We start from the raw sequence: 26,703 nt of genomic DNA, 5'->3' as shown, positions 1-26,703 counted from the left end.
ATGGGTGAAGGCCCGGCCACCAGGCACTCACCTGCGGGCCCCAACCCCAGGCCTGGCTCCAGGGTGAGGCACTGGTGACCCTCCAGCCAGGGTGAACTGAATCCTGTTAGTACTCATCACTAGGGGTCTTTGACCGCTTTTTGTCTGGCCCCTCACCGAGGACCTGTTTGCCTTAAAAAACCCTTCCAGGAGCGGTTGCCCCCTGACAACATAGCTCCTAGGATCATTGAGGCACTCAAACCCTTCCACCACAATAAGGTGGTGGCCACGGAGGTGGACATGGAATTTGTACTTCGAAATACTCCTGTCTTTTTCAAAGGAAGTACTTTAGTACTCTAACTTGAATAACATTTAGACTAATCCTCTTTTCTTTGTAGCGGGGTAAGATGTGACCATGAGGATCAACATTTTGACTCAAGTAGTGGAGTGGAGCTTTGTCCACCACTGCTGAAAGCAGACACACTGAACTCTTTTGATCATTGAGAACAGCATGTTTACAGCTTATTGTCAGCTATCAGCTTTCAGTTCTTCTCACTGTCAGAGCATCACTAGCTTCATCTAGTGCTGGCCACTCTACTGTTGTCCACGGTATACTGTGGGCCAACTTCATTATGATATGGAATTGAAGAACAGCGGTAAACTGTCATATCTCATGTTATTCCCCTTCCACAAGCTCTTGTGCTAGCTATTCAGCTCCCATCGCTCTTAGCGCGCTCTGGTCCCACCGCCTGTTCCACAGTGATGTGGTGGGGCCCCCTATCAGCTGTGTCTCGTCCTTACATGGCATGTCATTAACAGATGTTATAGATGTTGGTCCATCATCCCTCTTCACTGAGGTGTTTGAGTCTTGGTTGCGTGTGCCGTGCTCCATGTGTGTGTCAGCGCTGAGCGCTCTGAGCCTCTCAGCAGAGCAGAGAACCACGAACAGTTTAACACAGTTTAACTGCGCCTGTAGTTTCCATAGTAACAGCAATAAATCTTCATGATTCAAACACTAACACTTAATCAATATGACTTTTGTTCCTGCAAAGACGTGAACATGGAAACACCTGTTTATTTCTTCTGCTCTTGGAGTCTCTCAGTGTGCAGCAGGTTGGCACTGATGCGCTGTTTCGGAGCACACCATCATATTCATGAGAGAATTGAAATGAAATTGTAAACAGCGTTGGTTTCTCTGTTTTATTGCTCCTTAATGTAGATTATCAGACATGCCTGTCCAGCTTTGCTGCTGACTAAAGAAGCAGTTCATGGCCTTTGCAGAGCTAACAGAGTGAGCCCATTATGCTAATGTCAGCAGCTAAATACAAGGTGAACCAGGTTTCCTGGCCCTGTCTCCTGCTGGCCAATGTTGCGGCACTCTTGTTCCATGCTGATTGTCTCACAAAAGCACAGCTAAATAAGGCTCTAGTTTTCATCGTGTCGTAAAATGGCGCTACCTCCGCAGCAGAGCCGCAGCTGGCTACGAGGCGTGCCAGATATAAACAAATGCAGGTAGTCTGCCAGGACGCAGAGACACGATGAGAATTAGAGCCTTATTTAGCGGTGTTTCTGTGTGAAAGTAACACACTGAAAATTCTCTCAATAAAGCGTGAATGCAGACTGATATCAGATTTTTTCGGTGGGAGTCCGTTTATTTGTGTTTTTGGTCAAGTAAAATATGGCCCCGTCTGACTGCAGAGGAAACCGGCTGACGAGCAGGGAGGGGGTGTTGGGTGCGAGCGCTCTGGGCTTCTGCTGCACAAAAACACTGCTGTAGGGGTAATTTCTGCCCTAAACCTTGTGAAAGGACCCAACTTGTTCCATCCCAGAGTATCACTTTAATGGATAAGCGCCTAACTGTAGCTGTGAGTGAGTGAGGAGAAAAGAGAAGATCTAGTTGGCAGAACGTGAAGAGAAATGGCGGAAAGTAATGGAGAAGACTGTGTGGTTGCTGGATTACTTGAAACTCCGTTTTTTGTTTTTTTTTTATATCGTAATTTTTTAATTGTTTGAAGTTGTGTTAGGTGTTGCAGTGTTCAGGCACATGATAAATTAATAATCCCACAAAACTATCAATATACTAAACTTCCATGTCACATGATTCTGGCTATTGTTTTTATTTCTTTTTTTGATTGTTTATTGCCACGTGTGGTCCCATGGTCCTACTGAAGGCCCAGTGGCTGGGGCCACGGTTCGCCACTGGTGAAACGTCTGTTTGCATGAAGCGTGATCTCATCAGAGGCAGCAAAATGAGACACAGAGAGCACTGCTGCAACTTTTATGGACTTTTAGACTTCAAGTTGTTTTTGCCCGACACAGCCCTCTAACATCCCCGCTTTGTTTAAAATGACTGTCGAGAGATGCACTCGCGGTGATCATAAGTCGTGGATCTCACGCGCTGTCCGCCTGCTTGTGCTTGTGCATGAAGTAAACCGTGCCAAAGCCCACCTCTCTGAAGCATGCCAAAGCAGAGAAGTGAATTGTGCTCAAGGACGGTTGCCGTCACACTGGCCATTGAAAACGTGCTTTAGGGCTGAAGCCTGCTTAAAACCCTTCAACCCCACATATTTTTACTCACTGTGGTCTCATTTTTCTCTGTGAAGTGAAGAGCAGCACCTCTATTGATTCAGGGCAAACTGAGGCTATAGGCTGATGAAACTCAATTATGCCTTTATGCAGTGTAACAAAATTTTAAAGCTGTACTCCATTAGAAAAAAGAGAAACGAAAATTGAATTTAGTGTTGGCAGCCTGTCAGCACTCCTGATTGGTAAAAGTAGTGAGTTTATGTAAAACACAGATTGATAAAGACAAAAAACTTAAGACATTTTCTCTTTCATTTGAGGTTTTTTAGTAAGTTTTACAAAACCACTGAAGAATTTTAGTCATTCTTTTATATCAGTGAAAAGACTTCAACAAAGCCTGCTGATGGGTTTCTACTGAAGAGTATTGCTGCCACACGAGAAAAAAACACTCATCAGTATCACATTACAATGTTATAGCGACTCAGAAGGTTCTTCCAGAGCCGTGAAGAAGAGAGCAGAGAGGAAACTGCAGTTTATCACATTGAGATTCAGCCACAGTTTGAATGAAGCTGGATGTGGGCGTCTTCTTCTTCTCGGATCTAAATATACAGCTGGCTGTGAGCTGCAGAGTGAGGTGCTGCTTCTAAAGCATGGTGGATCTGTGCAGCATTTTCACTCAGAAACAGGAGAAACACCAAGTTGTTTACAGGTTTCACTGATCCTGTGAGAATGAATCACACCAAAAACTGATGTCAGGGGGTCATTCTTAAATTACCAGAGCATCACACGTCATACTAATCCTGTGAGAATAGGGATAATAATAATAAACTGTGGTCTATGCTGATACTTTCACCATCTTCAAAACGACCAAGGGACAAGTTTCTGCCACTGTCCAGCACTAGCTCAATCCATAGTGATTTGACGTTGTAACTGGAGGGTTGCTAGTTCAAGTACCTGCATGGACCAAGATTAGGAACTAGGCTGAGAGCTGAAAAGGTGTCAGTCCTATTCCTTGAGCTTTGTCAAGGTGAGCAAGGCACCAAACCCCAGCTCAGTGGTGTATGCTGATTTGGACAAAAAGCTTCTGCTAAATAAAATTGTTGAACTGAATTTTTCTCTTTTCTCAGACGAACTGTCAAAGATATATGAGTTCTTTAGAAGAACAAGTTTGCTTTTGCAGATTTCAGTCCAGCGCACAGGGAGCAGAGTCTCCAGGACCCAGCTGTGTGTCCCTGAGGAGTGACTGGTCCAGAACTGGTAGTCTAAACCTCTTTGATGAACCTGGACCCACAGAGCCACAGTAAGACCCTGGAGCTGTTTCCTCTCCTGAATGTTTGTAGAAAATGCGAGCACGGCTGAAACCCTGAAGTCTTTGCTAGTTCCTGTCTGTCTCCCACAGCGGGGAGTCTTCCCTGTCTGATGGGAGCAGAGGGACAGATGTGGATCAGTCGGTGAGTTCAGCTCTGTGAAAATGAAGGCTCTGACTGTGAAGTAGCCACAGACAGTCAGACAGTGTGAGCTTTGTGTTGATCACAAGACCACAAGGAATGTCTGCCTGTGATTGATCAAACAGTCAGACAGGAAAAACAGGATTTGCGTTATGAAACTAAGAGGCTTCAAATCAAACACATCACAGACTGAAGGCTGAATTCATCCAGACAAAGAAGCTAACTTGAACTTCTTTCTCTCTGACCCAGACCAGGACCTGGAGCTGAGACAGGCCGTCCGAGCAGCCCTGAACAAAGGAAGCCTGTACACCTGTGTGTGAAGAGGTGTGAAACACAAGGTTAGGATTGAAGAGGCTGACATGATTCAGTCACACAGCACAAAGATTTTTAGGATTATCAGTACATTTCAAAGCCAGGTGAAATGTAACCTGATGCTTTGTCTGCTCCAGCAGATCTCTCTGCTGTTTCTTCTTTGATCTGTTTTCTCCTCTGAGAGAAAACTCAAAGCCAGAAGAACTCAGAGCTGACATGTCTGACTTTGATGAGCTTGTCCTCTGTCTCTTCATTCACTTTCTTCTCTCTTTTCTTTTTGCTTTAGTTTGCACACATGGACACAGAGAGCTGAGAGGACTCTGTGCACATCTTTTCATATTGATGAGCTAATGGAAACGATCCCTTCATTTTCACATTCTCTTTGTTTGTCTCACTCTGATTGGTCTTTTTCAGAGCCAGCTGAACTGCAGGAGCTTTTCAATGAACACAAGGTGAGTGTGAGGAGGAGATGTGAACGTGTGACTGAAGGAAGTGATGAAACAGGAAGTGGAACCCTCCTCAACAGGATCTACACTGAGCTCTACATCACAGAGGGACCCAGTGAAGATGTGAATACCCAACATGAGGTGAGGCAGCTGGAGACAGCCTCTAAGAAGGAGATCCTCCAGGACACTCCCATCAAGATCCAGGACATCTTTAAAGCCTTACCTGAGCAGCAGAAAGTCATCAGAGTGCTCCTGACAAACGGCGTGGCTGGGATTGGAAAAACTTTCTCAGTGCAGAAGTTCACTCTGGACTGGGCAGAGGGCTCTGAAAACCAGGACCTCAGTCTGTTGGTCCTGCTTCCATTCAGGGAGCTGAACCTGATCAAAGACGAGCGCTACAGTCTCCTAAAGCTGCTCCATGTTTTCCATCCAACATTAGAGAAGCTGAGAGCAGAGACGCTGGCTGTCTGTAAACTGTTGTTCATCTTTGACGGCCTGGACGAAAGCAGACTGTCTCTGGATTTTCACAGCACTCAGCGTGTGTCTGATGTCACACAGCAGTGCTCTGTAAAGGTGCTGTTAACAAACCTCATCCAGGGGAACCTGCTTCCCTCAGCTCTGGTCTGGATCACTTCTCGACCTGCAGCGGCCAATCAGATCCCTCCTTCACACGTGGACAGGCTGACAGAAGTACGAGGCTTCACTGACGCCCAGAAGGAGGAGTACTTCAGGAGGAGGTTCAGGGATGAAGATGAGTCCAGCAGAATCATCTCACACATCAAGACCTCCAGGAGCCTCCACATCATGTGTCAGATCCCGGTCTTCTGCTGGATCACTGCTACAGTTCTGGATCACATGATGAGCACAGAGCAGAGAGGAGAGCTGCCCCAAACCCTGACTGACATGTACTCACACTTCCTGCTGGTTCAGACTCACAGGAAGAAGAAGTACGCTGAGGCTCATCAGACCAGCCCTCAGGAGCTGATGGAGGCTGACGGAGAAGTTCTCCTGAAGCTGGGCAGGCTGGCATTTGAACAGCTGGTGGAAGGAGACATCCTGTTCTACCAAGAAGACCTGGAGAGCTGTGGTCTGGATGTCTCAGAGGCTTTGGTGTACTCAGGAGTTTGTACAGAGATCTTCAAAAGAGAGAGTGTGATCTTCCAAGAAACAGTCTACTGCTTTGTTCATCTGAGTGTTCAGGAGTTTCTGGCTGCAGTCTACACCTTACACCCTTACACATATGGAGACTTTGTGGAGGAAATCTCAACTGTGGCAGACCTCCTGGAAGAAGCTATGAAGGAAGCCCTGAGCAGTGAACGGCCACCTGGACCTGTTTGTTCGCTTCCTTCATGGACTGTCTCTGGAGTCAAACCGGAGACTCTTAGGAGGTCTGCTGGGTCACACAGACAACAGTCCAGAGATGATCCACACAGTCATCAACAACCTGAAGAAGATGAACAGTTATTGGGTCTCTCCTGACAGAAGCATCAACATCTTCCACTGTCTTATGGAGATGAAGGACCCCTCAGTCCATCAGGAGATCCAAGAGTTCCTGAAGTTAGAGAGCAGATTAGAGAGGGTACTCTCTGAGATCCAGTGCTCTGCTTTGGCCTACATGCTGCAGATGTCAGAGGAAGTTCTGGATGAGTTAGATCTAAAGAAGTACAACACGTCATGGGAGGGACGACGAAGACTGCTTCCAGCTGTGAGGAACTGCAGGAAGGCTCGGTAAGTTTCTCTGAGATCAACTTTACACTGTAAACCCCGAAGTCCAAATTACTCAACTGGATTGAGCTATGAAAATTTTAAAATTGTTAGTAAGTTCAATTTACTCAAGTGTCTGAGTTTTCAGTGTTGAAACTGATGATTTATCAGTAGATTTAACTTTTGTTACTGTTTACGTAAGCACAACTTAAAATCATTAGTTTCTGTGAGTGTGTTTTGTAACCGTGAGTCAGAAGGGGGCAGAGTCGATGTGAGACCCTGCTGAACTTCTAGATGTGCAGCAGTGGCACCAGCTGTTTGTGCTCCACCTGACACGGACCATTTGTCTGTGTGTCAGAGCATGGACTGTTTGTCTGTGCTTTTCATGGCATGGACCAGCTGTCCTTGCTCCTTGTGGCATTGATCAGCTGTCTATGCTCTACCTGGTATGGGCTGGCTTTCTGTGTCTCCCAAAAAATAGATTTCACACTTAAACTCAGAATTTGGCATTAGGCAGTCTGCAGAAGTCAATAGGTACAAGACCCATGACCATGGAGCATAGATCACCAGTCAGTGCTGTGGGGCTCAAACAACCTGTGGCCCCTGAGGAATAATGTATCAATGTACAGTGGGGTCTCATATCTACTTCCTTCACTCCTCAATCACAGTTACTAAAGTTATGAAATTAGAACTGATTTTTTTGTAACCATGAGAGAGGAGGGGACGCTGTGGATATAAGACCCAGCTGAGCATAAACTTTTTATAGTGCAGAACAAGAAAACAAGTTATCATAAAGCATTACTTAAGTTGCATTTACTTAAAAAAATCCCAAGGAACCAAGTAATCTAGCTGTATTTACTGGTTTTATTTAAGTTAGCATTCAATCAATCAGTCTTTATTTGTATAGCGCCAAATCATAACAAACGTCATCTAAGGACACTTTCCAGAAACATTAACAGGTCTAGACCTGTGAATGTCAATGGAATTTTATTAACAGAAACCCAACATCAAGACAAGATAAGGAGTCTTATCTCATCTTACCCCACCATGAGTACAGTACTTTGCAGCATCTAGTAAGTTAAAATGGCAAGAAAAAACTTCACTTTAACTGGCAGAACCAGACTCATGTTAGACCGACATCTGAGGAGACTGTGATGGGTTAGATGAGAAAGATAAAGGGGCCGTTTACACGACAACGGTTTTAGGGTGAAACGCAAAAGTTTTGTTGCGTTTCAGCCTTGTGTTTACACGGAAATGGCGTTTCAGCCGACCTAAAACACAAACTTTTGAAAATGGCCTCCAGAGTGGGATTTTTCTGAAAAGCTGCCTACACCATTGCCATGTTAACAGTCAGCCGGCGTTTTCAGTGGAAACGCTGACGTCACACTCAGCGTATACAACAGGACAACAGTACCGCTGTTACGATCGCCACAAACTACCGTGTTGTGCTTGAGCTGCTCAATGTGCTAAATCTGCTGACTGTCTTCATACAAAATGTGCATCTCTTGCTCCACTTTTGCACTTGGTATCCCCCAATACACCAGATAATCGGCTCAACTCTACTTTGGTGGAGATCTCCCAAAAGCTGCTTCTGGACAAGACAGTTATAGCACTACCTGCAGGCCTGTTATGCTTACAGCGTTTTCACCGATCCAGAGGAACCTACAAGACAAACTCAGAGCCTCCCAGAGAGGTGTATGGTCAGTAACTATAACAGGACAGTAAGACTAGAAGTTAGACTGACAGATAGAGAGAGGGAAATGGGAGCTCTGTGTGTCAGTTTCACCCCGGCAGTCTGAACCTATAGCAGCATGACTAAGAGCTGGTTCAGACCTGATCCAGTTATAACTATGCTTTATCAAAAAAGAAAGTTCCAAGTCTACTCTTAAAGGATGAGACCGTGTACGCCCTCGGACTTCAACCGGCAATTTATTCCAAAGAAAAGGGGGGCCTGATAAGTAAAGGCTTGACCTCCCATACTACTTTTAGAGACCCTAGGTTTCTAGGAGTAGACCTGCATGTTGAGAACGCAGTGACCTAGGCAGATAACACAGAACAATTAGCTCTTCAAGCTCGGATGGTCAATGCCATTAAGCGCTTTGTAGGTCAGAAGAAGAATTTTAAACTCTTTCCTAGATTTTACAGGTAACCAGTGTAGAGACGCTAACACTGGAGAGATGTGCTCTCTCCTTCTAGTCCAAGTCAGTACCCGAGCTGCAGCATTCTGAACCAGCTGAAGAGTCCTAATAGACTTATTAGGACAGCTGGATGAAAGAGAGTTACAATAGTCTAGCCAAGAAGAAACAAAAGCATGGACTAGTTTCATTGTCCAAGATGTGTCTAATTTTCTTGATTTTAGGAAGATGAAAAAATGCTGTCCTTGAGACCTGTTGGAAGTGAGAGTTAAAGGACAGGTCCTGATCGAAAAGAACTCCCAGGTTCCTGACAGTGGTGCTGGAAACCAAGCTGATGTCGTCCAAGGCAGTGATGTTGTTCAAGAAAGCCTCTCTGAGATACTTAGGCCCAAGAACAATGACTTCAATCTTCTCTGAGTTCAGCAGTAAGAAGTTTCTGCTCATCCATGACCTTACGTCTTTGAGGCATGCTTCAAGTTTAGATAAGCACTTGGTTTCTCCAGGCTTACTCTAGCATTACTTTACCTTTTGGAGGCAACAAGTTTCCATATTTCTCTTTTGAGAAAGGTCAACATGTTATGTTTAACAGTGATATACAGCATTTTTTAAACATTACCAAATATTTTTATTTGCAACAAATGGGCATCAGGTTTATTTGATTGAAGACATTCAGTAGAATGATTTTCCATGATAATTGTAACTACTTCAGATGTTGAGTTAAATTAACTTAAGGTTTTATATTTCATTTCTTAGTTTTTTTTAAGGTAACAGGTTTAAATCATTTCAACGAAAAACTCAACTTATCTGGGTTTACAGTGTACAAATCAGTCTGATAGAAGAGTTTTGATGTGAAAATAAAAAATAAACAGACTTTAAATCCTGATTCCTCTGGAGAAGTCTAAAATGATGTGTTTTGTCCCTAATGTGTTTCAGATGGTTCAGACTCTGATCTTTCTGATGACGTAATCCAAACAGGATCTGATCCACTCTGATCTCATCAAACATATTCATGGTTTAAAGAGTCCTCTCTTATTCTAACTCACTTTATTACAGACTTTCACAGTGTGACCTCTCAGAGATTCACTGTGAAGTTGTGGCCTCTGCTCTGAAGTCCAACCCCTCCCATCTCATAGAGCTGGACCTGAATCACAACTATAAACTGGGGAATTTAGGAGTACGTCTGTTGTCAGGCGGCCTGGAGAGTCCACACTGCAGACTGCAGACTCTGAGGTCAGTTCACTGACTGAAGCTCAGTCTTTTGTTATCCAGTTTTTCTTTTAATCTTTTTCTGAGCTTTCACTTTTATTTGTTTTGTACATTTTGGGAGCTTTTCTGAGCATGAAAGTCAAAAAGTCTCTCAGCGCAATGTTTACCATGAGTGCTGATTTCTTGTTGGTGTAAGGGAAAGTGGAGGCATGAGGAGTTGGACTGGGCAGGTTTTCGGGCTGCCTCAGACTCACATTTGGTTCAGTCCCTTAAAGTAGATGAAGTCAGAACTAACATCCACTTGATGTGAAGAACTCAGACTGCTGAAGCTTCTTATTTGTCTCAGAGAAACTAATGAAGTCGTTCGATCTCTGCCTCCACTCTTCCTCAAAGAAATGCTCCCACATGTCTTTGCTTCAGATTTTCCCACAATTCCTCCTGACGGTGGAACGCGTGGAACGCATGCGCCAACTGCGGTGGCAGCTAGTTCGAGCAGCTTGAGTTTGTACTAAAGTATGTAAGTGAAACTGCGTTTTATTTCTCAAGATGTGCATGTTTAAGTACTCAAGAGATGAACTGCTTCGGCTGGGATACACTTCGGCTGGTATTAAGCATTGGATCCCGCCGGAGATAAAGAAACCTTTCCGCGGCTGCCGAGCAGGAGCCAAACTGAAGGCACGGAGGTGGCGGTACAAACCATTCATACCGTCAGTTATTATGGGGAACGTAAACTCTCTATCAAATAAGATCGTGGAGTTGGAGGGATTGGTTAAGACTGACAGAGTTTACCGTGAGTGCTGCCTATACTTTTTGACGGAGACTTGGCTAGCGGATAGTGTCGCCGATTTGCTTGTCAATGTAACCAGCTTCACAATGATACGGGCGGACAGAGATACGGAGACGTGTGGTAAAACAAAGGGCGGTGGACTTGCCTTGTTGGTGAACAACAGGTGGTGTCATCCTGAGCACGTAACCGTGAAGACAAAGATCTGTTGTCCCGATGTGGAGCTCCTGTTGGTTACTTTAAGACCATACTATCTGCCTCGGGAGTTCTTGTTGTTTACATCCCACCACTAGCAGAAGCGTGTGACGTCATCCAGGAAGCTGTCGCAGGAATTGAGTCACTACACTCGGATGCATTGATTTTAACATAAGGGGACTTCAATCATGCTGACGTATCCTCTTGGCAAGTCCGACCACAATTTGATTCACCTAAGACCATCATATACACCATGTGTGAAGAGACTGCCCATTACAAGTAGATCTGTCAGAAAATGGACCCCAGAGTCTACCGAAGCTCTGAGAGACTGTTTTACATCTACCGACTGGAGTATACTTATGGGCTCCGGAGGGGACAATTGTGACCTCAGTAGAGCTGTGGACTGTGTCACAGACTACATTAAGTTCTGCACAGATGTGGTGGTGCCCGTAAAGAACATCCGCTGCTTTCCAAACAATAAACCCTGGATTATGAGGGATTTAAAACAGGTTTTGAACAAGAAGAAGGAGGCGTTTAGGAGTGGTGATTGGGACAGGCTTAGAATGGCGCAGAAAGAGGTGAAGAGGAGTACAAGGAGGGCAAGGAAAGCCTATAAAGAAAGACTAGAGAGGAAGTTACAGAACAACAGCACACGAGAAGTGTGGAGAGGCATGAGGGCAATCACAGGCTTCAAAGAGAAGGGGAAAGGCTACACCTGAAAATGCCCACATAGCGAATGAATTCAACCGTTTCTACAACAGGTTTGACTCCACCCCTTCTACATGTACACCCAGCGGCTACTCAACATCTGCTGCTGCTGCCTCCTGCCCTGCTCCACCCAGCAGCTACTCCACATCTGCTGCTGCCTCCTGCTCTGCACTGTCCAGCGGCTACTCCACCTCTGCTGCCTCCTGCTCTGCACCACCCAGCAGCTACTCCACCTCTGCTGCTGGCTTCTGCCCTGTTCCACCAAGCGGCTACTCTACCTCTGCTGCTGCCTCCTGCTCTGCACCACCCAGCAGCTACTCCACATCTGCTGCTGCTGCAGCCTCCTGCTCTGCACCGTCCAGCGGCTTCTCCACATCTGCTGCTGCTGCTGCCTCCTGCTCTGCACAGTCCAGCAGCTACTCCACATCTGCTGCTGCTGCTGCTGCCTCCTGCTCTGCACAGTCCAGCAGCTACTCCACTTCTGCTGCTGCCTCCTGCTCTGCTCCGTCAAGCAACTACTCCACATCTGCTGCTGCTGCTGCCTCCTGCCCTGCTCCACCCAGCAGCTACTCCACCTCTGCTTCTGCCTCCTGCCCTGCTCCACCCAGCGGCTACTCCATCTCTGCTGCTGCCTTCTGCCCTGCTCCACCCAGCAGCTACTCCACCTCTGCTGCTGCCTCCTGCTCTGCACCGTCCAGCAGCTACTCCACATCTGCTGCTGCTGCCTCCTGCCCTGCTCCACCCAGCGGCTACTCCACCTCTGCTGCTGCTGCATTCTCAATGGATGTGGTGCGCATTGAGCTAAGGAGGGTTCGCATAGGGAAGTCTGCTGGACCTGATGGAGTAGCACCTAGGATCCTGAGGGACTGTGCTTCTGAGCTGGCAGTGCCTCTACAAACCATCTTCAACCGTAGTCTTCAAACTGGATGTGTCCCTGCTCTATGGAAGACCTCATGCCTTGTACCAGTGCCCAAGGTAGCAAGGCCGGCAGGGATGAAGGACTGCAGACCAGTAGCCCTGACGTCTGTTATAATGAAGACTATGGAGAGGCTACTGCTCCGACTGCTCAGACCTCAGGTAGAGCAGGTGCTGGACCCGCTGCAGTTTGCTTACCAGGAGAACATGGGGGTGGATGATGCAGTCCTGTACCTGCTCCACCAGTCTTTGTCATTTCTGGATGGGACTGGGGGCTATGTGAGGCTTATGTTTTTTGACTTCACTAGTGCTTTTGACACAATTCAGCCTCAGAGGTTAAAGGAGAAGCTGGAGAGGATAGGTGTGGGTCCCATCTTTGTCAGGTGGATTTACAACTATCTGACAGACAGGTTGCAGTATGTCAAGCTGGGGACCAGTGTTTCACAAACCCTGGTGAGCAACACTGGGCACAGGGGACAGTACTGTCTCCTTTTCTCTTCACACTTTACACAGCGGACCACACCTACAGGTCCACGGCATGCCACATCCAGAAATATTCTGACGAAACGGCTGTAGTGGCATGTGTGGAGGGAGGGGATGAATGGGAGTACAGAGGAGTCATCTCCTCTTTCACAGAGTGGAGCAGGAGTAATGGTCTGATCCTGAACACAGCAAAAACCAAGGAGATGATCATTGACTTCAGCAGGAGGCCCTCACATCAACCAATCACCATTGATGGTGAGACAATTGAGGTGGTTAAAACATATAAGTATCTCGGAGTTCACCTCGACAACAAGCTGGACTGGTCTGTGCAGGCAAACTCCCTTTACAAGAATTTTCTGAGGAGGCTCAGGGCCTTTGATGTGAGCAGGGACATGCTGCACATCTTTTATCAGTCTGTTGTAGCCGGTGCAGTGTTTTTCAGGGTCGTCTGCTGGGGGGGCAGTATGACCTTGAGGGACAGGAACCGGCTGGATAAGGTGTGTTTTTGTGATGGGGAGGAGGGTGGACTCTGTGGGGAAGGATGCGGACTCTCATGCAGGGCATCCTGAGTAACACCAGGCACCCACTACACCAATGTCTGTCGGCTCAGAGGAGCAAACGCAGTGACAGGCTCCTGTCTCTAAGGAGTAGAACAGAGCGGTTTAAGAAATCTTTTGTTCCTGCTACTTTAAGACTGTATAACAGCTCAGTCTGAACATGTGCACTTCTTTTATCTTTTTATCTATTTATATTTATATAGTTAGTAACTTTTTTTTAACCTGTTTTTGAATGAGTATGTGTGTGTATGAACAGCTGCTGAACAATTGAATTTCTCCTACAGGGGATCAATAAAGTATTTGTCTATCTATCTATCTATCTATCTAATAATAATAATAATAATAATAATACATTTTATTTGAGGGCGCCTTTCATGACACCCAAGGCCACCTTACAACAAAAGATAAAAGCAACATTATAAAAACATCATTAAAACAAATCATCAGAATAAAAGCAAGTGAGGTGCAATGTTCAATTAGAGTGAGTAGGCCAGTTTAAACAGATGAGTTTTGAGTTGAGATTTAAACAGATTGATAGAGTCTGACTGTCGTATGTGTGGGGGGAGCGAGTTCCACAGTCTGGGTGCTGAGCTGCTGAAGGCTCGGGCACCCACTGTTGTGAGGCGTGAAGTGGGGATTGTGAGTAGTCCAGCAGAGGTTGAGCGGAGGGTGCGGGAGGGAGTATATTCATGGAGTAGGTCACAGAGGTATGAGAGGGCTAGGTCATGCAGAGCTTTGTAGGTGAGGAGAAGGTTCTTATATTGAATACGGTATTTGACAGGGAGCCAGTGTAGTTGGATGAGAACAGAGGTGATGTGGTCCGAAGATTTTGTGCGAGTGATGATACGGGCAGCCGAGTTCTGAATGATTTGCAGTTTATTGATGAGTTTGGTGGGGAGATCGGTGAGGAGGGAATTGCAGTAATCAATTCGGGAGGTGACAAATGCGTGAACCAGAATTTCAGTGCTGGATTGGGACAGTGTTGGGCGGAGTCTGGAGATGTTGCGAAGGTGGAAGAAAGCAGTCCTGGTGATATTTGAAATATGAGGTGCAAATGAGAGGGTGCTGTCCAAAATGACGCCGAGGCTCTTGACCTGGGGGGAGAAGGGTATAGGGAAGCCGTTGATGATGATCGGAGGAACTGGGTTGCATTGTGATCTGGTGAGGGTGGATTTGGAGCCGATGAGCAGGGCCTCTGTTTTATTGCTGTTGAACTTCAGGGAATTCCTGCTCATCCAGCTCCGAATATCTTCCAGGCAGAAGATGAGGGAGGTGGGAGGGATGGCAGCGGTAGGTTTGGATGAGATGTAGACCTGAGTATCGTCGGTGTAGCAGTGAAAGTGGACCCCATGGTGGCGGAGGATTGTGCCCAGAGGTAGGAGATACATGATGAAGAGAAGTGGACCCAAGACTGACCCCTGGGGAACACCCTGTGAAACACCCAAACATCCTGACTTATGGTTCCCTAGCTGTACAAATTGTTGGCGGTCGGTGAGGTAAGATGTGAACCAGGAATGTGCAGCACCAGTGATCCCAATGCCAGCCAGGCGGTCCAGGAGCAGTGGATGGGAGATGGTATCGAATGCTGCACTGAGATCGAGGAGGATGAGGATAGTGAGTAATCCAGAGTCAGCTGCACAGAGGAGGTCGTTGGTGATTTTGACCAGGGCTGTTTCAGTGCTGTGTTTTGGACGGAAGCCAGATTGGAAGGGTTCATGAAGGTTGTTAGTGTCGAGGTGAGATTGCAGCTGTGCAGCAACCACCCTTTCAAGAGTTTTGGCGATGAAGGGGAGGTTGGAGATGGGACGGTAACAATTAAGATCGGCAGGGTCAGCACTGGGTTTTTTCAGGATAGGTGTGATTGCTGCCAGCTTGAGAGCGGGGGGTATAGTACCAGTGATGAGGGAGGAGTTAATTATGTTAGTGATCATGGGGGTAATGGATGGCAGACAGGCTTTGAGAAGGGAGGTGGGAAGAGGGTCGAGCTGACAGGTGGTGGTTTTGGCTTTATGAATGAGTTCGGAGATGGTGTGTTCTGAAACTGGGGTGAAGTCAGAGAGGGAGCTGATGGGATGTTGGGCAGTGGTGATCATCCAGGGTGGATCATTTGAGGAGGTGCAGCATGAGGCCAGTTCTTGGTGAATGATGTTGATTTTGGAGCTGAAGAAATCCAGGAAGGCAGTGCACTGATCAGTGGAGATGTTTGGAGAGAGGGTTTTAGGGGGCTGGAGTAGGTGACTAACTGTGGAAAAGAGGACTCTGTTGTTGCCTGTACCAGTGTTAATGAGATTTGAGTAATATGAGGATTTTGCTGTAATGAGGGAGTTCTTATAATGTTGAAGATGATCCATGTACATCTGGGAGTGTACAGTGAGTCCGGTCTTTTTGTACAGTCGCTCCAGTTGACGGCCTTTGGCTTTGAGCTGGCGGAGGTCGGGGGTAAACCAGGGAGCAGTATGAGTAAATGAGACTGAACGGGTTTTCAGGGGGGGCATGGTGGTGAGGGAAGAGGAGAGACAGTTGTTATAGTGAGTCACCAAGTCAGCAGGGGAGGATGTTGGTGGAGGGCTGGGGTAGGAGCTGATCAGGGTGGAGAGATCTGTGGTGTTGATATGTTTGATGTTTCTGAAGGAGATGGTCCGTTGTTCTCTGGCTTTGTGTAATTGGATAAAAATGTCAAAAAGCACAGCACTGTGGCTTTACTAATGAAAGAAAAACCAGGTGGAGCAGCCTCATTAAGCTGTGAGAAGTCATTTGGTTGTTGCCAGGTCTCAGTAAGGCAGAGAATGTCCAGGCTGTGATCCACAATAAAATCAGCAATCAACAGAGCCTTGTTACTGAGAGATCTGATGTTCAACAGACAGAGTTTCAGACAGGTGAGTGGTGTGTATGTGGTCGCTTTGCATAGGGGGGACAGTACAGTGTGATCGACAGTACGGGCACTGCGGGAGGGGGGGCGGGGCTTAGTGGACCAGAAGGAGCGGATGTTTGTATTACAGCTGTGTTGTGTGTACTGTAAGCTCCGTCCAGAGCCACGGTGGATGTATCTTGGTCGTTTGAGGATGGAGTAGTGGGGTGCAAGCTGAAGTGGTGGGGTCCTCGTGAAGGTCCGGAGACGTAGCATCTCCGCAGCAGAGTAACGGAGCGGCGGAGTTGCGCTCGTGAGAGTCAAACATAGCGCAATCCAGAGGAACAGGTTAAAAATCCACATGATGTGAAATCGGCAGCGCCTTAATCCAGCAGCAGGTGATCCAGGTGATTATGGTGTAACCGCAGAAACAACGCGGGAGATGCAGGGGAGCGGAGTATACTGGTTGTAGCTTCACTGGAGACAGGGAAACCAGTTGGACGGCGCCAGGGATTAGCAGCCGGCTAGCCGGCCGGCAGACGGACTCCAGCAGAGTATCGGTGTGACGGGGAGGCGGCGTCCTTCGCGTTGACAGCAATCCGTGGGCGCAGGTAAGCGTCCAGGAAAGCTGGCAGGGAAGCAGCGGAACGGTCCGAACGGGTGTGCTTCGTGGGGCACACCAGGGCAGGTTATCCAGCCACAGCGCGGAGAGGAGCCAAAGTATAGTCCAGTTACAGGTGAGCCCTTAACCAGCGAAGCTAGCTCCAAGCTAACGAGTAGCAAAGTAGTAGCAGACAGGTAGAGACTGCTAATTTGCTGAAAAACTGCTGTTGTAGAGTCACATAATGTAAGGTCGAGCCAGCCGTATAAGTCAGTAGTGTCAGAAGACCAGCAAGCATACAATACAATGTATATTGAAGACAAGAAGCATTAAAAAAGAGCGATCAACAGCGGGTGAGGCGCGGCAGCAGCTTGCCAGCGGTCCCTCAGTCCAGTTCTATCTATCTATCTATCTATCTATCTATCTATCTATCTATCTATCTATCTATCTATCTATCTATCTATCTATCTATGTTCAGTATGACATAAATGGAGTTAAGTCTGCAAGCTAGTTCAGGCAGACAACTCAGTCTGATCTGCCATGCATAAACTTATCTGCAAGGAGTGATGAGGTCGAAGCCTGGGCGCCAAAGATATAAATGTATTTGCTCCCAAATAAACAATTTCAAATGTGAGTTGCCTGACATTTATATTAAAGACAGCTCTTTGTTTGTGTTTTGAACCTGAATAATGTTGGCTTCAGCTCTTCGGACTCGCATATTTCACCTTTTTCAACTCTCAACACATTATTTAACACTGAAAGACTTATCAACTAACATCACCTCTTTTTGATTCAGGTTGGAGCGCTGCAGTTTGTCAGAGATCAACTGTGCTTCTCTGGCTTCTGCTCTGATGTCCAACCCCTCCCATCTCAGACATCTGGACCTGAGCCTCAACCAGCTGCAGGATTCAGGAGTGGCTGAGCTGTGTGGGTTTCTGGAGAGTCCTCTCTGCAGACTGCAAACTCTGAGGTCTGTTCTTCCTGTTGCTCTGACATGTTGAACAATGAAGGTTGACTTTGTTCTAACCTTCCTTACATTAATGATGTTGACTTGAAGATTTTCTTGAGTGTATCTTTCGATGTTTAATGTCCCAAATGTAGTCTGTAGCCAGAGAAGACTGTGTGACTCAAAGTCAGTGTGAAAAAGATCCACTGTTTTTAGATTAATCAAATGAATGTGGAGAGTTTTCTCTAATAGTCCCATCTGGGTCCAGAAGATCCTCTTGACTCTTTGGAGGCTATTATTGATTCCCTTTCCTTTCTCTGTCTCTTTCCTTCCTTCCTGTAAATCTTAGTTTCAAACAGAGCTCCTTTTGACAATCCCTCAGTTCTCTGCAGTAAAAGTCCTAAAGCCTTAATATATACACTCACCGGCCACTATATTAGATACACCCTGCTAGTACTGGGTTGGAGCCCCTTTTTGCCTTCAGTACTGCCTTAATCCTTGGTGGCATAGATTCAACAAGGTACACCAGCACCACCAGCCTAAACCGTCCCGAAGGCTTTTGCTAATGTAACTGCAGTCGGGTGCTCAGAAATCATCTCCAGCCTCCGTCTTGGACACCGTGACAGCTCAAGGTGTTTGGCTCTGGATAACGCTCAATGAAGTCTTGATAGCTTGCGCTGAACTGCTAATGCAGAATGCTGAACATGAATGACTGAAGATATGTCTAAAAATGGCTGAATGAAGTCCTGAAAAGCTTGCGCCCAACTGCTAATGCAGAATGCTGAATTAGCCCGCCATTAACTCTTGGATGAAATGAAATGAATGGATAAATGAATTTAGAGTTTAAATGGTTGCATCTATTCAAAAATGAAAGGAATTAGTTAAATGTTAAAGAACATGTATGGAAGTAATGACCTGACTGAGGGAAAATGAAAGTCAAATTTCTTTAACGCTGTTAAAATGAAATCCTGTGTGTCCTGTGTGTGAGTTTTTAATCATGTAAGCCTGTCAGCTGAGGCTCATCTGAAGCCAGATGTTGCCATGGTGATCATTGTTTACCAACTGCCATCAGAGAGCTGGTGGAGTCTGTTGATTCCCAACACATTTCCACTGAAATCAGGGTGTGCCTGCAGTAGGGGAAACTGGGGACAGTTGCAACAAGGGCCGGTTGCAACAAGCCTTATTTCTCTAATCAGAAACATGCTAGAGTGATGACACTCACACTGCACATGCTCAGTTAGACCCTCTACCCACCAAGAAGAGAGAGGCCATATTGAGCATCTGGTCCTGCTTCTATCAAGTAAAGTTGTTTTGGAGGTATGAAAGTAGCTTTTTTCATGAGCTGTTTTTAGTCATACTGTCCTGGCCTTATGTATGAATGAATCCAAACCTATCTAGTTTGAATCACTGTTTGTTGACTATTAAATGACATGGTAAGCATGTGTCAATGTCAATGTGGCTAGCTAGCACATGGCGTTTTGTCACGACTGGTACCATGGGGACAGTTGCAACTGTTGCAACTGTCCCCATGCTATTAGGTTAGTCATATTAGAAGAGACCACACAACTATATTTTTTAAGATTTTTAGTTCAAAATAGGCAAAATTAATATATTTTATTGCTCATGATGAACAGAACAGGCCATCATATGGAGAAACTAATGCTAATGATAAACAGAATAATTTCCCAAATAACTTGTTAAACAAAAATTAGCAACAAGTTATTATTGTATGTTGTATGGGTCATATAAACTTGTCATAGAGTGAATGAATCATCTAAATAGAGAAATTGTATTCTGTTTATTTTCAGTAAGCAAAGAGTGAGGAAGAGAGTCACTAACAGAGGGGCCCCCCTCAGTATTTTGGAACATGCCTCAGATATTATTACAGTTGAGGGCAAATCAGCGAGGGCAGTGGCCAAGGCCTTTGACATATACCACACCACACTGTTCAGGTTCCACAAGAAAAAAAAAGAATCTTGCAAGCACAGCATCAAAAAATAATGTTGCAAGTTATCCCATTCTTTTTGTCCCAAAATGTAATATTGAGTTTTTATAGCTTCAGTAACATCTGCACATTGACTCAAGGTTTAAAACAAAACAAAACTAATTAAATACCTTAAAGCTGTACAGAAAAGAAAATTGAATTTGAGCCCACTCTGGGTCATAACATTAGTATTTGTCCTATTTAGACAAAACACTGAGGATAATTAGTGAAAAATTAATGTTTTTTTTTTTTTTTTATATATGTTGCAACCGTCCCTGATCTGTGTTGCAACTGTCCCCAGGTTTGGGGTCAGTTGCAACGTCTGAATTCCTCTATTCAAATGAATATTCTGATTAATATGTTATATGTAGCCATCTTTAAATGGCATGGGCATTTAGCAGACAGATGTAGGTTTAATATGGAAAGATTTGGTGAGACTAGTCCAAATATTCTCTGAGTAACTGAGAGTAATGTAAAAAAAAGTGTTCCAACTGTCCCCAGTGTTCCCTACTAAAATAAAATAAATGATCATGAAGCATGAATCGGTGTAATCAAATTTGGATTTAGAAGTTTGAATGGCTGAATCAATTGAAGAATTAAAGGAAGGGATTTTAAATTGAAGAAAAAAATCTAGGAAAATAAGGAGCTGACTCAGGGAAATGGAAGTCAAATGCTGTTAAAGTGTGATACTTTGTGCCCAGTGTGTGTGTGTTCAATCATGTAAGCCTGTCTGCTGAGGCTAATTTGAAGCAAGATTTTGCATTGGTGAAATAAACACACACATGTGTCTTTGTTCCTGGATGTTTTGAGGAGTTAGTATAAGCAGCTGCATAAGATGAAAGGTTGTCATGCTGAACTGCTTGTTAGGCTACAGCTGCGGAACTTATCTCTGTTAATCTTAGGACATTTTGTAGTAAAGCAAGAGTCTGAATCTCCTGTCACCTTGCCAAAACCTTAAGGGCTGGACCAAAAATGAACACACCTTAAAGGTCCTATATTATGCAAAAATCATTTTATTGAGTCTTTTGGTTAATTTTTTGGGTCTTTGGCTTTCCTCCCAGCCCACAAAATGTGATATTTAATGACAAAACCTGTACTTGGTAGTGCTTGTGAATGTAAAATCCTGACCTAAAACGAGCTGTTTGGAATATCCGGGTTTGCCGACGTCAGCAATTTTTTGAATAATCAGGAGCAAGCCTGACCTGATTGGTCCATCAGAGCAGATACAGAACCTCCTCCCCGCCCACTCTTCTCCCCACATCTGGAGAGATATCTTTCCAGCGACGGGGAGAGGAGTGTGGCTGTTTTTGGCTGTAAACAACCACATAGTTCAATGCAGAAGCTTCCCATCTCGGAAGAAGACAAGACTGAAGCCTGGCTCACACTACAGGATTTTAAAAATCTTACGCTGAAATTTGGTTGTATCTCACACAAAAGAAGAATCTTCACAGATAATTTTCTTTTCAATCTTAAGCACACTCTAAGTACAAGATTTGAAAATACTGACCACCACACACTACAGGATTTCACCAAGATTATTTGACCAGAGAGAGTGATGTGCATGTGCTCAGTTGTTTGATATGAAAGGTTTTTAGTGCACTGGTGGGACAGGAGGAGAGAGAAGTGGAGCTGTCTGCAGCGGTGCCTTTCATCCATTACGCGCACGCAGAGGGACAGAGGTGAAACTGTTGCTGTATCAGCCAATAATGGCATGATCTCACACCCATCACTGATAAAACAACAGTTTGCTACTGTATGAAAATGGCGTGGTTATGTGTTATTTTTAAAGACATTGTCGTTTGAATCTCCCACTCTAAGCTGAAACATTCCGTCCAATACACACCAATATTAAATGGCTCGAAGAGCGGAAAATCATCATGACCTTTGAAGTGTGATTGTGAAGAAACTATGCATGCTAGGAAAAAATTGAAACCCATTGAATGAAGCCAAAAGATGGCTAAATATTTTGAAGTTTGAATGAAGTTTGTTGCTGAATTTATGACTGAATGAAAAGGGTTTGGAGCAGGCTAAAAAAATGTCCTGAATGGAGTACATTTTAAAAATTCTGCATTCATTTCTATGAAACCAAAAATGCACTAATCCTGAAATATCTGAAAGTATTAGTGAAAAGGTTCTGAAAAGTCATAGTGGACTTGTCCTCACTGAGACACACGTTTTGAACTTTGAACAGTTGAAATTGGTTGAAGTTTAGATACACCCTGCTAGTAAAAATACATGCGTTTCTTGCAACTTCTAGCTTTTGTAGTCCTTTGGTCTTGTTTCCATCCCAGCTCTTTCTGTTGGCCATACCTGGCCTATCTTTAGTTTTTTCTTTTTACCTGCTGCTGTGCATCCCACAGGCCAGCATCATGGTGCCTGTATGCATGTTGCACACATTGTCTAAGCTGGGGAGTTTTCAGAATCTGAATGGCCTTTATTGAGGTCCTTGCCCAAAGGAACAGGGCACCTTGGAGCAAGAGCTAGAAGGTGTCCTTGCCCTTTAGTCAAAGGCACTATTGCATTTGCTCCATTTCTTTCTCATTATTCCGCCCGAGCTCTAATTACACTTGCTCTGCATGTTTAAAAACTTACCAAAATTGTCACACACCTGACAATCGCAAAACATTTTGATATGATACCAAACTTGACCCCAAACATCCCATAATTTGCCCTCTAGCGCCACCTAGACACTCAAAAACACACTAAAATGGCTCTAATGGGCAGCAGGAATGCCGCATAAAGATGAAACCAATGTCAAAATGTTTGTCTCATTGAAAAAGGTAAAAAGGTACCTGTTTTTGTCTGTATCTCCAACAGGAAGCTGGCAATTAGCCCTTTCAAAATAAGAGTTTGCTGCAGTTCTTCCCTTTCTGCAAAAATTATCTAGCTGGAAACCATACGTGGTATAGGCTTGAAATTCCTGCACATGACAGACTAAACCCTGCTTTACAAAAGTTCTTCTGGAAGTTGTAACTTCAGACCCAGTTTAGAATGACGAGTCCTCAAAGCCCCCCACAGAAGCCCTCCTAGCTCTTTTTAGATTAAAATACGTATGATTTCTGATTCCTGCCCATGCAGACTGCCACATTTGGGCCTCTAGACAAAAAAGTAAAAGTTGTACAGCTTTAAAAATGTCACGGATGGATTCCCGACGAAATTCCCTCCAAAAATGTATTTTTACACAGATTTGTGAGGAGTTGTTTCCAAAGTTTTATGAATAAATTTCACCCTTCACTCTACTGCAGCAGCTGATGATGTCACTCTTTGATTAGGAGTTCCATGCAGCTGGTCATGTGACTCAGCAGAGGCAGTAATGCATGATATCAACTGTGATACCTCTAAAGCAGACCTGGGCAAACTACGGCCCGAGGGCCACATCTAGCCCTTTGTACGTCCATGTCTGGCCTGCGTGAGGCCAATCATAAACATAAAACTTGTGCGAGTGCATATGTCTTAATACTTCATTTATCACAGGCACTGTACAAGACATTGTGATTTGAATTCTCCCTCTATTTCACTGGCTCAGTCAGTCTCCTCCACCTGAACTCTCTCCTGTTCTGAAGAGAGAGCGTTGTCGCGTACACGCGCAGCGCGTATGTGCAGCACACACTGAAGACAGACAGAGCTTTACAACAACACTGTTCACTATTTTAGAGTCAGCCTTCTCACTATAAGATTCACGCTGCTCTAAACTCTCCTTATTGAAGAGGATGCTGCGTTAGAGCAGAGCTACGTTAGTTTGACTCATGACATATCATGTCATGTCAACACCAAAAAAGAAAGAAAGAAAACAGCTAAGGCTCTAATAAACTCATCAACAAGTGCTGCACAGTTACCTGTCTCCATCTCTGAGAGGTCTCCTGCAGCCTCTCTGGATCAAACCGTCTAAGATAGGTTTTGAGTTTTCGATATAACACCCAAGTACGGGTCTTGATTGACTTTGAAAAATATTAGAGCTCACAGAGGCATACTTAAAGTTGGGGACAATCAGGAGAAATCCTAAGTCCAAATTCTTGGTGTCTTGGTCACAAGTAATTGCTGTTCTTCTAAAAGGATAGCAAGAGCATTTCCTGCCTAGGCTACATGAGCAGCTGAATTGTACACTCTACAGACTAAACAGTCTGTCTTATCACACTCCCTATGAGGGCACCGAGGATCAGCTGCCACTCTTTCAGGGTCAAGAGAGGTAAAACTGCCATCTCTCTTTCTCTCTCTTTCTCTCTCTCTCTCTCTCTCTCTCTCTCTCTCTGCTGGTGGCATGTCACCAGGACCAGATTACACCAGGTATTGAGCCTCAGCCAGCCTCCTACAGCCTGCATTAAACTAAGGGATTCTGCTAGGTGTGTTCCAAGACCTCTTCAACATCTGGCAGTAATTTTCAGCTGCATGGATAGCCACTGCAGGACAAGGCCATGAAACCCCTGCCCAGACCCTACTGGGGCCTGCAAACCCAGTAGAACCTTGGAGCTTCTTCTTTCTTTTTTTTTTTTAATAACCCGTTGAACAGGCAATAAATTATAACCCTTTTGTATGCGAACGCATGAGGGGAGAAAACAAAGGAGCGCACCTGCTGCCTTCAGAGGTGTACCAAAAATAAGTACCCACACAGGAACAAAACAAATCTACAACTAATGGAATAACCTCTTATTTATTTTCAATTATTTTACCTGAATGTAAAAACATACGTCATCCCTCTCACATGCAAAAATCTGAGGGGAGAACAATAATCATTACCTGCATTGCAGAAAGAATAAACAACTTAAAATCATACCAGAGCAGTCTTACATCATTCAAATCACCCACATTGTATGCGCACATACGAGGGGAAAAGAAAAAACTCAGCCACACTGTTGGGCAATATATGGCCTACTTATTGTATCAAACAAAAATCGCCACTCATGCACGGAAACGTATGATAGGAAAGAAAAACCATCCACACAGTGGAGAGACCAAAGAGCTGTGTCTAGCCTCCTTATAGAATTAAACATATATCACCCTTCATGTGCGAACGTATGAGGGAAAAAGGAAAAAACCCTGACCTGCTGAAAACAATTTTTTGATGATGATTTTTTTTTAGCAATGGTCCATTCCAATCCACATGCAGCAGTTATTTTGCAGTGGTCTGTTTAAACATGAGAGTCCTTCAATAAAATGAAGAGTGAGGTTACGCTATTTTGGTAGATGACCAGGATTAAGTAACATTACACAGAACGGACTTGTCTTAGAGCACCAAACTGCCAGTTGCTGGTAGCGCTATACATAGCTGGCTACTACGTTTGCTTGATGTCACGCTTCAAACCATATCACTACGTAACTGTGCTGACAAATACCTTACCTCGGCATGTTGTATCCAGGAAAAAAATGTCTGAAACAAAGAAAGTTTGTTTGAATCCGATCTCAAGATAATTCCAAAATGAACACACCTTAAAGTAATTTACAACAGTGTGTGTGAGGGGTCCAGAAGGTGGTGAGGCAGTCCAAGTTGAACAAATCATCCCTATATCAACTTTAAAAAATGAAAGATTTATCAACTCACATCATCTCTTTTTTTCATTCAGATTGGTCAACTGCAGATTGTCAGAGATCAGCTGTGCTTCTCTGGCCTCTGCTCTGATGTCCAACCCCTCCCATCTCAGAGATCTGGACCTGAGTGGAAACAATCTGCAGGATTCAGGAGTGGCTGAGCTGTGTGGGTTTCTGGAGAGTCCTCTCTGCAGACTGCAAACTCTGAGGTCAGTTCACTGACTCTCTGTTCTTCCTGTTGTTCTGACATGTTGAACAATGAAGGTTGACTTTGTTCTGACATTCCCTACATCAATGAAGTTGACTTGAAGATTTTCTTGAGTGTATCTTTCGATGTTTAATGTCCCAAATGTAGTCTGCAGTCAGAGAAGACTGTGTGACTCAAAGTCAGTGTGAAAAAGATCCATTGTTTTTAGATTAATCAAATGAATGTGCAGAGTTTTCTCTAATAGCCCCATCTGGATCCAGAAGATCCCCTCAACTCATTGGAGCTTTCTATTGATTCTCTTTTCTTTCTCATCAGTATTTGTGTTGTGGTCAAAGTCTTCAAATCAGCAGCATGTTGTTAATGTGTCAACACACATTAACAACATGAGCAGGAGGAAAGTTCCTCTGCTCACAGAGAGGCCTTTGAGTTCAAACTTGAGCTAACAAGCCTTAGAATAATATCACACTGACAGACACAAAGACTGAGATGTCTTTGGAGACGCAGACATCTATGGGAATACTTCATTTCTATGACATCATGATGATTTCAGGAACAGACGGACAAAGTATCTGTATTTGTTTCAGGACAAAGATCTTTGATCACGACTTTGTAATGTTAAGCTGCACATGTCACACATCAACACATCTGACTGGATAAGAAATTATTTTTTGTCTTCATTTATTTTCATTTAGATTGATCAACTGCAGTTTGTCAGTGATAAGCTGTGCTTCTTTGGCCTCTGCTCTGGACTGCCACCCCTCCCATCTCAGAGAGCTGGACCTGCACCTCAACAACCTGCAGGATTCAGGAGTGAAGCCTCTGTGTGATCTCCTGGAGAGTCCCCTCTGCGGCCTGCAGACTCTGAGGTCAGTTCAGTGTTGGGCTCAGTTCTTGCTCCTTTCAGCTGTAATAGAACAAACACATTTAGTATGACAACAAAGACAGTTTGAATTGTGTTAACCTCAAAACTTGTCACTGGCTGCTTTCCTCAGTGAAGCTGTGAGAGGAAGATGATGGGCTGCAGGAAGTTTTTTGTAATTGGTGTCTCTGTGTCAACTGATATGTTGAGTTTTTCTACTGCTCACTGTCAGAGTCTGTGGAGATTTTCTTTTTATTTACCAATTTTTAAACAGCGCTGGATCCCACGCTAGCTTCCCTTCATCTCACCTCTTTTTGTTGATTTCCCCCCCAAAAAACC

The 26,703-nt window shown here is 44.8% G+C and overlaps 1 protein-coding gene across 1 annotated transcript; it reads left to right on the top strand.

Moving 5' to 3' along the window:
• On the top strand, positions 1-26,508 carry LOC141808042 (uncharacterized). The gene is given in 15 exon segments (XM_074694350.1): positions 1-63; positions 190-322; positions 4,677-5,055; positions 5,158-6,021; positions 6,023-6,436; positions 9,601-9,777; positions 11,494-12,163; positions 12,242-12,716; positions 12,869-13,335; positions 14,865-15,009; positions 16,855-17,041; positions 17,641-17,814; positions 25,333-25,506; positions 26,198-26,382; positions 26,498-26,508. Coding segments are annotated over 15 exon segments (4,518 nt in total).
• Positions 26,509-26,703: the final 195 nt, after the last annotated feature.

Source organism: Halichoeres trimaculatus, unplaced genomic scaffold, assembly GCF_033239565.1.
Source record: "Halichoeres trimaculatus isolate MK-OKI-2021-1 unplaced genomic scaffold, fHalTri1.1 fHalTri1_scaffold_19, whole genome shotgun sequence".
NCBI classification, from domain to species: domain Eukaryota; kingdom Metazoa; phylum Chordata; class Actinopteri; order Labriformes; family Labridae; genus Halichoeres; species Halichoeres trimaculatus.
The sequence above is the reverse complement of the archived record's forward strand: the minus strand, read 5'-3'. Positions and strand labels throughout refer to the sequence as shown.